This window comes from Cinclus cinclus, chromosome 2 (assembly GCF_963662255.1).
Source record: "Cinclus cinclus chromosome 2, bCinCin1.1, whole genome shotgun sequence".
NCBI classification, from domain to species: domain Eukaryota; kingdom Metazoa; phylum Chordata; class Aves; order Passeriformes; family Cinclidae; genus Cinclus; species Cinclus cinclus.
In genome coordinates, this window is record NC_085047.1 from 32,930,717 (window position 1) to 32,944,374 (window position 13,658).

The 13,658-nt window shown below is 38.5% G+C and overlaps 1 protein-coding gene across 8 annotated transcripts in view; it reads right to left on the minus strand.

Moving 5' to 3' along the window:
• RSF1 (remodeling and spacing factor 1) overlaps positions 1–13,658 on the minus strand; it is a 61,761-nt gene that overhangs the window by 14,134 nt on the left and 33,969 nt on the right. For 7 of the 8 annotated variants that reach the window (XM_062487467.1, XM_062487469.1, XM_062487473.1 and 4 more), the window contains 4 exons: positions 9,847–11,579; positions 7,254–7,451; positions 5,944–6,048; positions 4,509–4,588 (listed from right to left, as the gene is read on the minus strand). In XM_062487467.1, the coding sequence (XP_062343451.1) occupies positions 4,509–4,588; positions 5,944–6,048; positions 7,254–7,451; positions 9,847–11,579 (2,116 nt within the window). Of the gene's footprint in view, positions 1–4,508; positions 4,589–5,943; positions 6,049–7,253; positions 7,452–9,837; positions 11,580–13,658 lie in introns of all 8 variants that reach the window. The other variant, XM_062487468.1, reaches the window with a different exon arrangement.

The window sequence follows — 13,658 nt, forward strand, 5'->3', positions numbered from 1 at the left end:
ATTCTCGTGTGATTACATATTCCTGCATGTATAATGTAAGAGATTCCCAAAGAGTTCTGACAATCAACAGTACTTGAAGACTGTGGGCAGGCACCACAGGCACCATTTATTGAATCTGGGGTATAAAAAGCAAGTAAAAACCAAGTGAAAAATATTAATGCTGTGATGAAGATTATGTTGTCAGATCTGTAACTACCACCAATCATAAAGATGACGAAAGACAAAATGAATCACCGAACAGAATCACACCGAACTGGAAAAAAATAGGTAAAGATAGGACACAATCCAAAATGGATAAATGTCAGGTATTATAACCAAGCAGGAAGAACCACTCTAGAAATACCAGGGGACAAATAACTGCCTACACAGCCTGAGCAAAGATCAGCAGAGTGAAACTGCTGCACAAAGAACTATGATGACAGATAGATGTGCGAATAGGATAAGAGCCGACAGGACACCTGAAGGACACCTGCCATGGCAGTTAGTCCTGTTGACACCTGGCTGGAGCACTTAGAACCATCTGGGCACCACACATTCTCCAAAAAACATGTGATCCAGCTGAAGAGTTCAGAGTTAGCCAGTGGGAGTTACTGAAGGGCAGCAGACATGCCCTGTAGAGAAGGGCTGAAAAAAGAGGATGGATCAGTGTAGAGAACACTTGAACGAAGATGGGAGAGAGAGAAGTATTCAAATACAGGACAGACTCTTGTAAGGAGAAGCAGGCTGTCCCCCTTGTCCACAGTGTATTACGGGATTAAATATACAGAAACAAAATTCAGTTTAGATTTAGCTTTCCTCAACGCAGACATTCTGCATCATATGAATTGCCTCAGGGACAACTCTGGCTCCTGAAGGACACAAGTCTCTCTAAGTCCTGTTGTATCTGTCAGTCTCAACTAGAGATGGATTTCCCGACGTTTCACAAACAGCAGTACATGCTTATCTTCATAGGGCTGAACGGAGCTTTCAAAAAAGCAGTCTCTGAGGAAGAATAGCCAGATACTAATGCAGACTACAGTGGGTAACCAAACTCCCATCACCATAGGTCTCCCTACCAGCCTTTTTCTAGGAAAATAAGGAGTAATTCAAAGAAATTAAGAGCCCAATGAAAGTTGGTGGGATTTACTGGTGTCTGGAAGGACCCAGGATTTTTGAATTGAAGTGTCTCAACCAACCAGAAACAGACTATTACAGTTACAGGGAGTGCTCGTATGAGCCTGTTGCACTGCACTTGAGTTGCAACAGGACACATCATGAACATAACTGCAAAACTACGTAAGATATACATTAATTTTTGATATGTTTGCTTCCCTGTGTTATGTTTTGTAACTAGAAGCATCTATGTGTAAAAATTTGGTTTCCAATACTTTAATTTCTAAAGTATCTAAGTAAATTTTGAAAGTCTTCTGAGTAGCCTTCTGCACTTTCGAGCATAATATTCTTAAATAAAATGAACAAGTTCAGTTTCTAAAGTAATACTTACAAAGAGTAAAAATGGGGTTTAGGTTGTTTTACAGCTTAAAAGATCATGGACTTCGACAACTTGGTATCATTATGCCTACTGAAATGACTGGCTGTCTATATAAGGAATTGTTTTTACATCCTAATGTAAATATTCCTAAGTGACAGATGAAAAGAAATCCTCATCCAACTGGACACCATTAGATTGGTTGGATGAGGAGGAAGGATGCTGTGCAAAATCACTACGCTCTTGGAAATTAATTAAAATAACATTTTAAGGCAAGGAATACAATTACTGAAATGAGAAAGGAACTAGAATGGCAAACATTTTAATATTCAGCAAGAGTCTTTGATGGCTTACCCAACTTCTCATTTCATGTAATGCAAAACATCAAGAGACAGGAGATGAGAAAAATTAATCTGCTTTTAAACATGATCAGCAAGGTTTTCCAGTTCTGCTGTTCTTCCCTGGCTTGAGTGTACACTGCTTAACAAATCAGCCAATGGAACAAGACAATCCTGCTGAGGTCAAGGTCTTGAAATAAAATACAAAATTATATCAAATTAATTCCTTATTCCTTTTGTGGCAGACAGGAGCTCAAGACTTTAACCAAGAGTTTAAACATTTGAACCAAGACATCTCCAAGGGCAGCAGCAGATAAGCACTGTCTGGTTATGTCTTCCTAGGCCAATTCAAGAAAAGATTTTGTCTCAACTATGTGGCTGTAAAAGCTGCTACAGGGAAGTCATGAAAATGCGTACAAAAGCAAGTACTCCACTTGGTTTGGCCTGGGAGAATTAGACAAGTAGCTCCTAGAGGGATTTTCCATCAAGAAGTCTCAGAGTATCTAATATGGATTAAAAGGGAGATCCTAAAAGGCTTTAATGTCTGCTCCCTCCAGCTGGTGGCAGGACATAATTACAGAAGTTAGTCTGTACATGAGAAACTTGAAATTCAGCCAGGCTGTTGTGGTAGCACCTTCAATTCATGAACAGAAAAAGGGGGAGAAAAAAGGTATGATTTCATCCATGTATTTGTAAGTCAATGGGAAACCTGACGGCATAATTTAAAATATCAGTGACATAAAAGTTTGGGGATGTGCAAGCACACGGCTGAGCAGCTCAATCAGCCTCAGATTCCTGAGAGCTGGAAAGGACACAACATCATCACTACTTCAAAAAACATGACAGCAACACTGGTTCAAAGAACCTATTAGGTAGACAGATCCATAATGACAGAGGTGGATTTCTTCACTTTGCCAAAAAGACAGACACCAACCACACACTGAGTTTTCAGAAACACTGCATTCAAGTATCTCTGTGCCCCAAGCAACGAACCTGCTTTCACTTACACAGTTAGCTGTAATAATGACTATCATTGCCTCTGGCATTATGATTCTTCAGCCTTTTTACCTCATTATTAAGTTGGAAGACTTCAATATTCAACTATTGCATTGTGAAGTCTATGAAAACTCAAGCTTATTTCTAAGAAAAAAACATTGGAAACTAACGAAACAAACTCAATTTTATGATATACAATATTAAGCATTAGGTTTATTTGGTATGAGGATCAAATTGCAAAACAGTTATTAAACATCTGCTTCAGACACTGAAAGCTGCTATTGTATCAACTGTATTCTCTCCTGTTGCTCTCAGAAGATTGTATTTTTATGCATCATTGGTGATTTCAAGAAAGCAAGACAGACTGGAAAAAGCTTGCATTTCATGTAATGTTTGCCAGCAGAATATTTACCAAAGTAGGTCTAAAAATACTGTTCACTAGTAATGAGCATTCCAACCATAAAGCAAAGCAGCAGAGTTCCTGTGTGTCCCATACTCCTGCACAGATGGAGACTGTGTATTTGCTGAGTTCACTCATAAAAATAGCTAATAGTTTCATTCCCACAGCTACAAATTCAGCAGAATTGGCAATGCGTAATTTCACCACACTATGATCTAGATACACTCTGAGCAGAAGTAGTGACATCAGGAACAGTTGGTACTTGATCTGTCACTATCATTGTTGCTGTTGCAACAGCAATAACAAACAGATTTGAAGAAAGCTGAAAGCAGACACAGATTGTGCTCCCATCTTCCCAGCACTGACTCACTACACTTCATGTAATATTACAGCCCCTTCAAAAAATATAAGCCTGTACAATTAATTTCTTTAAAAGAGTCTCACCTTCTGGTGAAATTTGCCTTTTAAGATAAAATTCATGCAAAGTTTTGTTAAACAATGCATATAAATGATATCAAATTCTGCAAAGTACTCAATATTTATGTCCTAAAAGGTATAAATTATGCAGACTGTGTTTCATGTCCCTCATTTCCAGGTCTGAAAACTGCTAACAGAATGTTCTAATTGTTAAGGCTGCTGTTCCTAAATGCAGTAAATACATTTGCATTTAGCCTCTGGTAATGGCAGGGGTGGACAGCTGGTCAGAGCAGGGTGATAATAATGCCAAGTTTGTGGGTTATGGGTTCAATCCGTGCACAGGTCATTCACCGAAGAGCTGACCTCAATGACCCTTGTGGGTTCCTTCCAACTCAGAATATTCTGTGATTCTCTGAAACTTCACTGACCCACTGCCCTACAGTAGTTGCTGCATAATCTTGTACATTAGGCAGAGTTTAACAGAATCTAAAGCAATGACTCACAAATCCCGCAATAATCTGGATGACTTTTGGAGCAAAGTCAAGACTTATACTTGCTTACAGCAGGAACTCTACATGTGACTGACATTCAGCTGAGCCAGTGCTGGAAACCCTTTAACTATTGGTATAAGAAAGTCAAACTTGTGTTCAGGCACTTTAACCAAAGTTTAGTACAAATGTATTTGCTTTTCCAGTTATTGTACTTTTTCTCCCTTCTTGCAAGATGTCCCAGTACTGAGCCAGCAGTAATCGGTGAGAAGTCAAAAGTGGTCTTACCAATTCCCAGTCTCATCACTGCTTTTCTCCCCAGGCCCTAGTTATTTTAATGCTTGCTCAATTATTACCACCCCCTGCACATCACTGCTGTGAGGGCATCCAAACAACAGTACCTGCGTTCTGCACGCTCCTTCTTTTTTAAGACGACATCAAGGTCTTGTAATTGTTCCTCTAATTTCTCACAGAGCAATTTCTAAAGGAAGGAAACACAGAATTAGTTTATTTCATAACCAGCTATTTTCACATTGAACTAACATTCAGACTCTTCATTCACTCAGTCTGTATCTGGAAGAAGCCCTGCTACACTGGAGGCTCCTCTTCAATGAACAAGGCTTTACAATAAAGTCTGTCTTTTCGAAGCATGAGCTCCACCATCAAGTCACGGTTGGATGAGACTTTGAGCTACCTGGTCTAGTGGAAGTTGTCCCTGCCCATGGCAAAGGAAGGTGGAACTAGATGAGTTCAGTGGACATTGCAGCAAAAAGCACAGATACCCTTTAGGATCATTTTCTTAGCAAATACTCAAGGAGCTGTAAGCAAAAATTTCTTTAAACTGAAAAATTGTGCCTTAGTCCATGTTAATGCCCTCATTATAGTATTTCTGAGGATGCTCTTCACCTTTTACACATGTCATTTTTCATACTGAAGACTACTTTAACAGCAACAGAACAAGGACATTCTATAACTACAAGTGTAAAGAAAACATTCTTACATATTCAAAATCATCACTACTGAAAAACACTCCTCAGAAGACAACTAAAAAGCAACACCAAATAGAGTCATCTCAAATCATGTCCAATGTTAATAGCTTACTGTCAGGCAACAGCCCTTTTGGCACAGAATTTCCATAAAACCAAAGAAGGGGGTTGGGATCAGGCAGATTATTCTGAAAATGTGTACAATGGTTTCCCATCAATTTAACAAGAGCAGCATCACACACTTTCTGCTTATCCTCTCAAGTACCACCCCTTGCTTCTAACCTTGGAATACAGATTCATATTTGTCTATTACTTGACTAGAACAACTCTGGCTTTCCCAGCAGAGACAAACCATACCCTGAGATTCATCAGTAACAGCAGCTTTCTCTAACCAGCTTCTGAGCAAATGTCTCTGAAGAAGGAATAGCACTTCAGAAACAACTGCTTGCTCTGGCCACTGATCCATGCCTTGCCATGCACTGCTTCTGCCTCCTGGATGGTAACTTAAATGTTTCTTTTGGGAAAAATTAAGACATTATATCTTTAATACTATACTATTCTAGTCTTGTGATTTAATCAGAGATAGGAGATAATCAGTGTGACTGGAGATTCCCATCCAAAAATAAGCAACACACAGTCACTCATCACTAGCAGAACAAAGAAAGAGAAAACCACATTACAAACTCAGTTTTACTAATGGACGGGACAGAAAATGAGCATCCTACCATCCATCCCAGTCTATTTGTTAACAGACAAATAAGATTATAGAAAGCACTTGTTAAAGCCCCAGCCAATCTCCAAAACCACAAGGAAAGCTGCAAATAAGAGTGAAGTCACACAGGAAGCATACATGCTGGCAAGGCGGGCAGAACCACTCTCCATCAGGGATGATCATCAGCGGAGGGCGAAGGCAGGCTGTGTGGTAGCCACTGTCACAAGAGTCACACAACAAAATCTGTGCAAAGAAAACATATCATGAGTATCTTTTGGCATTCACGTGTAACAAGCTCCAGAACTCTTTCCCCAGCCAACGCGGAATTGTTTGGACTGAGCCAAAACAAAAAAAAAAAATAAAAAGAGCCCTGTACCACTTATCTTGTACCACGCTTCCAGGGACAAGGGTGGTTTTCATGGGGAAGTTTATTTCTCATGGTTTTCCATGCTAACACCAAATTTTCCTCTTAGTATCTCCTCAGTACTTAGCACTACTGGACTATGTAGACTATGCGCCCTTAGTGTAGAATCTGGTAATGCTTTCCAGATCCTAGACTAAGTGGAAAACTCCATCTGAACAAGATGTGGTAATACCTGTTTTCCCTGTGCTCTCTTATGCAGGAAAAAGAAATGGTGACCTTTTTCCTCAGTCAGGATAATTTTATGACCTGGGACAAAGTCTTGCAGGCTTGCAGGACATCCACAACTAGGCAGCTATTACAAGTTCATACTTGGGTAAAATTTAAGATATCCCTTTCCATAACATTTGAGAACAATGCTGGCATAAGCTGTGTGTATATCTACTGAAATATTTATCTCTAACTTCCTAAAAAGTCAAACTTTCTCTCAGATATGCCAAGATATCTCTCAAACACCCAGGAGTGGGCCTGTTTTCTGGATTCGTATCAGGACTGCACATGTTAACTTCCCAAGTAAACAGAGGAATTCAAGGTGGTGTCTACCACAAGTAAATGAGAACCACTAGAAACAGCCAAATCTTCTTGTGCTCTGTCTGGGATTTCACTGTACTCAGTCCTCAGGGTGAGATACAGCTACATCCAATAAAGATGACTATGCAGCTAATGTGGATATGTCAAAGATGCCTTGGAAAGTAGACATCCCACTGCTGAGCTCCTTCTCAATGTTGCTTCCTCTGTATTCATTGCAACTGCAGGCACAACCTCAAAGCCTCACCCAGACTGATTCTCAATGGGCTAAGGTGTGTTAAACCTTGTAAAAGATGCTATTTTTGTTTTGGCAATCAGGAGAAATAACTTCCTTCTCTCCTTATTAAAGGTAACTCATCTACTCCTGAGTTTACCACCTAAAACCTAGAAGATACTCTCCGACATATGGCCACCCTGAAGGATGATGTGCCTTCAGACATCAAAGCCTATGCACCAAATCTGACACAACAAGCCACAGAAGCTTTCTGCAAAAACCTACCAGCTCAGGATGATTGGGAAGGCCACACTTCTTGCAGGGCTCATCATCATCAGCAGGTGGAGCTTCTTCCTCCTCCTCTTCCTCCTCTTCTTCTTCCTCCTCAGAGTTTTTTTCACTCTCAGACTCCTCAGTCTCTTCATTACTTGAGTATTTCCACCTGCCACGTGTCCGTGTACCCGTCCACCGAACTTTGCTTCTCTATGAGACACCATTTCAAAGAAAAAAACACAAAGGAAGCCCACAGAGTTTCTTCCCAGATCTTAAAAAAAATTGTCTCCAGAGTGAAGTGATTCATTTCAGTCAGAACAGCTGCAGTAAATTTACAGCAGAGCATTTCAATGAATATCTTGTCTTTCCAAGATCCTTAAAATGCAACCAGATAAAGGGAAAAAATTTGCATCTACATGCAGAAAGAAATTTTCAAATAAAATTAAAAAGTAGGAAGACAAATTTTTCCACTCAGCCCTTTTTTTTCTATTTTACAAGGCCAGCTTAGTAGTGAACATGGTAAATTCCACACTTAAACTTTCTGATGTTTTCGTGATAAAATATTCTGTTTTGGTTGAAGCAAGTTTTCTCCCCACTGCTCCTCAAAGAGTTAATGCATTTTATTTTACTTTAGAAAATGCATTTGTTTCTGAAATAAGATCACTCCACCTTTTAAGTGCGTAATTTCTATCTAGGTCTTCTTTCACATTCATACTATTTCATTATTTTTCTTAAGTGAACCATGGTTCAGTTGGTGCTTTTTTTTTTTTTTTTTGCTAATCAAAGGGGCATCTATACCCTTCTATCACATACCATATTATGAATGAAAATATTTTGAATATATATACTAACACATTTCAAATGAGAAACAGGTTTTAAATAAAATTCAAAAGACTATACTGAATTATTTAAACTACTTTGTGCAACTGAGATATTTTAAATTTAAAGAAATATATCAAACAGAAAAAAAATTTATCCCCATTGACCGACTTTTTTCTCACACCCATCATTCTCTCACAACTTATTGCCCCCTCCCCAGACATTGAAAATGGGAAATAACTTTTCCAGCCTTTTCAACTCAAAACATTTTCTGAATTTTGACTAAATGTTTCACAGACCTGAATAAGCTGAATAAACTAAAATACACAAAATATTCTATTTCTCCTGCAGGATGGACTCGTACCAAAGCAGCATCTGTAATATTGGTAAAATTTTGTTTTGGGTTCTTAACATCATCTTCTACCTGTTTAGAGATTTTACTGTTCCTTAAGCTTTAACAGCAAAGGTACTTCAAATCCATGATAGTCCAAGCTTAGGCTACAGATTCATCATACAGCATCACAACTTCAAATCGGGTTTCTATAAGATCCATCTTTTAAAAGAAAAGGAGCCCCAAGATATAAAGTAAGCTATTAAAGATCATGGTATTCTTCATCCTGTTTAAATGACGGAAGCTTAACAGCCTCACACTTCTTACTCTATCATAATTATTTTAAAATCTCTCTAGAAATGTACACATCATTAGATCTCTTGATCTTTCACAAATAGAGATCAATTTAAACAGTCAAAACACCTGTAACAACAGTATTCCAAAATTCTAATGACTTTCAGGACTTTCACTCTTTCACATGCTTTTTTAATTAAAATCTTTAAATGAAAAATTTGCTTTTCATTTCTCCATGCATGTGACAGAATTTTTAAGTATAGATGTTACCAATCACTGAAAAAAAATCAACTGTTTGTCATTTTATTAAGGTTAATCAACACAAAAGTATGTGAAAAACTTGCTAAATGAGTGAATGCTTTGGGAAAACTGTATCAGTCAAAAATATGTTGCGGTGAAAATTTAAAAAGATTTTACAAGTTGATATAAAAAAGTGAACTCAAAAATACAAACTCATTATTCCTCTTTTTTTTTTGTGCTGCATATCCAGAGAAAACAGAAGATAAATTAATAAAGGGTTATTTATAAATACACAGTCTCAGAAGCACATCATACAAATGCATTTTTAACCTTCTGTGATATATTTACCTCATGCACTCTTAAAGATCTATTCTGCATAAACAGAAGTTTATGTTAAAATACATTAAAATGTGTATCACATATGTGAGAAAAGCTAAATTATATAATTAATTCACCACTACAATATCTCTAGCTTCACTTAGAAACAGAAATCGTAATATTTTTATTCTTCCCCATCTGTTGGTTCCTTTTTAGCTTATGATCATTCTGACCAATCACACCAACAAGTATACACCTAGTAAATCCAAAGGGGTTACAAGTCTCTATTCAGTTACACAGCCAGAAGACTCAGATCTGACCATGGCATTTTTTTAGGAGAATTCAGGTTGATTTAGTCCACTTAGGTAAGTTTAAGTGACAGATTTTATCAACTGTCAAAGTTGATAAAAAGTCAACAGATATTAATACTCTCCTTAGGGGTATTTTTAAATTGGTTGAATCCACTAACTGGATTGCAAAGCTAGTTTCTTGTAAAAGATGACCAAAGGAACACAGTCCTCAGGACTTCTATGTAAGAGTATATTCTCCTTATAAATAAGACTGGGGGTTTTCTTTACTCCCAAGTTATAAAACTGTATTTACCTTGTTAACTTTAGAATTTGTCTCCTTCTCTTGTTTTTTTCTATCTTCTTTTCGTTCTGGTTTTTGTGCTGCTGCAGGTTTCTCCTCTTCCTCTTCAGCTCGCTTCTTCTCAGGCTTCTGATCCCGAGTCTCCACAACTTTGGGAGTAGGCTTGGATATTCTTGGTGACCGCCTCAATGTGCGGCCAATGCTGACCTCTTCTGGCGGTGTTTCTGTCTTTCTCTTCCGACTAGAGATCCTGATTGTTAATTTAATTCCTTCTTTTTGTCTTTCAGAAGTTATTTCTTTATTCTCTGTTGCACAGGTTTCTTCCTGAGAAACTAGCTTATATTTAAATTTGCTTTTAGGTTCAGGAGATTCCTTTTTAGCCTCTGAGGAGTCCTCTAGATTAGATGTATGGGCATCATCTAATTTATCTGGCTCTGTTTCGGCAGCTTCTGGCTCTTCCTCTTGTTTTTCACAGCTGGATTTTTCTTCTACTTCACTGTCCTCAGGTAGAGCCATTTTACTATCAGACTCCTCCTTTTCTAAAACAGGTTTCTCTACTGTAACAGGTGAAGTGGATGTAGGAAGAATCTCGGCAGCTTTTGGAGAGTTGTTTTTCTCCTCAGGCTCATCTTTACTTTTCAAAGTCTCTTCATCAGCCAGTGCAAGCTTAGGCAGTTCTGCAGGAGAAGATGCATTTGGGGACATCTCTAGCTTCTCTGAACATTCTTTGGGTGGTGGCAGGCTGTCGTTTTTGAGATCAGTGGCTTGTTTCTCTTCAGTTGTTTTGGCACACTCTTCAGAGTTTGAAGGCTCTTCTGCTACCATCTCAGTAGCTGTGCTGTCAAGGGACTCTTTTTCCACAGGACTAGATTCCTCCTTTGAAGGCACTTTCTGATTAGAAGCCTCAGAGACCACAGCCCCGATCTCTTTCAGCACAGTTACTGCATTTTTCTCAACCTCACATGTTTTTATAATTCTGCTAACAGAATTTAGGGAGTCTGTTACTTTTTCCCCAGTTTTTCCATTTTTCTCTTTTAACGAGGCGCTGTCTTCCACAGCACTAGCAGAGTGTTCTGACTTACTATTTTGTATGACACTTGGGGTTATTTTCTCACAGCTAACCTCTCCATTTACTAGTACTTTCCCATCAGGACATAGAGCAGTAATAGTAGGGACTCTCTTAAAAGCTTCTTCTTCTGGTTTCCCTTCTTCCTTCAAAACATCCTTTGTTGGAGTAACACATTTACACAGGGGCCCTTTTATTGGACTGTCATAGTCATCTGTCAGTTTGATCTCTCGCTTTTTAAGTGGTATTTTTGCCTGTTGGTCATTCTTAAGTTTTTCACTTTCTTCCACAGATTTCTCCACAATTTCTTGTGGAGTTTTGACATTAACACAAAATTCTAACCTCTCTGGCTCATGAACTGCTATTTTGTCCATACAGCTTTTTACTTCTTTTAGGTCTTTGGGTTCTGTTTTGTTTTCCTTCACCTCTACTTTAACAGGCTTGACATTTTCCTTAAAGGAGTCACTTTCCTCCTTGACAGCTTGCTTTTCTTCATTGTGTTCTGAAAGCTTCTCTAATTTTACTATTACTGGCAATTTTATAATTTCTTTTTCTTCCACCTTCTCAATTTTAAGCGCATTTTCATCCTCTTTGACCACAGGAGGAGGAGGAAGGCTTTCGGATTCTACTGGCTGTTCCTCTACCTCCTCTTTTTCTTCTTTGATTTTCGGTTGATTTTCTGTTGACAGAGAAAAACAGCTAAGAAACAACCAAGGGACCTATAGGATTGCAAAACACTTCACCAAAACAAAGGCATACCTAAAAAACTCAACAGCCCAAGTCTCACAAAAAGGACTCTTCTCTCACTGAATCAGCAGAATCTGGCTTCTCTAACACTGTCATTAAATAAGTGGGCTGACAATTTTTAGCTATAGAACCACTGCTCAGTCCAGTTATACATCAAGATAAACCTAAATTTCAGAAGCCAGTAGCAGAACTCTAGATTTATGCTTCTTTCAACACACATCTCAGTCCCTTCTTCAGTATTACCACAATACTTCCAGATGATACACAAAACCTAGGCAGAGGCATGAAAGCTCACTTGAGTCTCTGGACTATTTCAGAAAACAGAACATAGTGTAAGATTCCATGGCCTTCAAGAGAAATTCCTCAGAGAAATGGGTCTCCTGTTTGTACGTGTTTTTATTTCAAGATAACTTAACTGTGGTATTCCAACAGTTCAGAGAAAATACATTCAGCATTATGGCTTATGGCAAAATTCATCCATGTTCTCCAGGCAATGACTACATCTCCTACATGCAGACAATATTCTACACTCACTTCATCTGCTGTTTTTAAAACAAGCAATGAATAGTAGCATATCCCAGGAAACCTGCAGAGCTTAAAGAATCAGGTTATTCCACTTTGCTAACTCAGTTTTAGATCATTAGGGCTTGAAGTACAGTTCCAGCACTTCAAATAAACCATACAGCTATTTTGTCACTGTGTACTTCAGCTTGTTATTTATTTTTATCACAGCCTGTTGATACTTCAGGTTTTTGTATTTTACCAACCCTTTTGTGTGACCCAGAAATAGAACTAATTAGAAAAAGCAAATACAATAGCACTGTATATACCAGAACAGCAGCTCCTGCCATCTGGAAGATGCTTTTGCAAGTGTGCCACAACTGCAAACAAAATGATGACTTCTTTTTTTCTGTCTACCTCACCCCTCTCCAACTGAGCTAGTGCAGTTTTTTTACATGATGAGAGCTTCAAAGTGATAAAAAAAAAAAAAAAACAAAAAAACCCCAAACAATCAAACCCACACCCCCCCCCCCCCCCCCCCAAGAAAAAAAAAACAAACAGGGGAAAGGACATGACAGCTAACAATTACATAAAAAAAATTAAATGTTTTAGAAAAGAACATTGAGGAGGAATTCACAGATCTTGTATTTTCAAATACAAGGCATGTAGCCATATAAATGTCAGTATCAGTACAGTAAAGATGCATCCCTAAGGCTCCAGAAGTGGTAAGGTGCTTTAGAGGTGCACATTTTGAAGGCTCAAGGTTGGTTTTTCCCCTTTCATAGAAGGAATCCCCACTCAGAGCTCCTGCAAGTGCCTCTGCAAAGGTATCTGTCTGTAACAGTGAGAATGAGGTATTTCCTCTGTGTCCAAATTCTTCCACTTTCTCTTTATTTCTGTTTGACTAAACTTTGTTCAGCCACTTCTTCCCATCACCTACTGCTTTCTCCCAAACTTCATTAAGGATCACCAGAATGCCAAAACATCTCCATACCAAAAAATCAGCACATGTTCTATAGATTAAGTCCCTGAACTAACCCCAAAACATATCACGTATTCACAAAATGACTCAGTCAACGCACAAGCTCTACTAACGCTACCAGAGCCAATCAGTCAGGCCAGTAAACATGCAGCATTGGGTTAGGTTACATGTGTTTGCATGTACTAATTTAATGATATGTGGAAAATGGCCAAAGCCAACAAGTTTCAGGTCTTCCAGCACATTTCCCCTACATCTTAGTAGGGCTTTCAGTGCAATTCCTGGACTACAAGGAGGAAATACTACAGTTTCTCAACTGTAAGGCTCTAAGGAACGTTCTGTGAACACACTGACAGCACTGAAATCATTGCAAATGTAAAATAATTTCATTATCAATTACATACACAGGACCTGGACCTGTAGGATTGAGGCCATGAAGATGCTCAGAGGGCTGCGGAACCTCTGCTATGGAGACAGGATGACAGACAGGTTGTTCAGCCTGGAGAAGGATCTGGAAAGACCTTATAACAT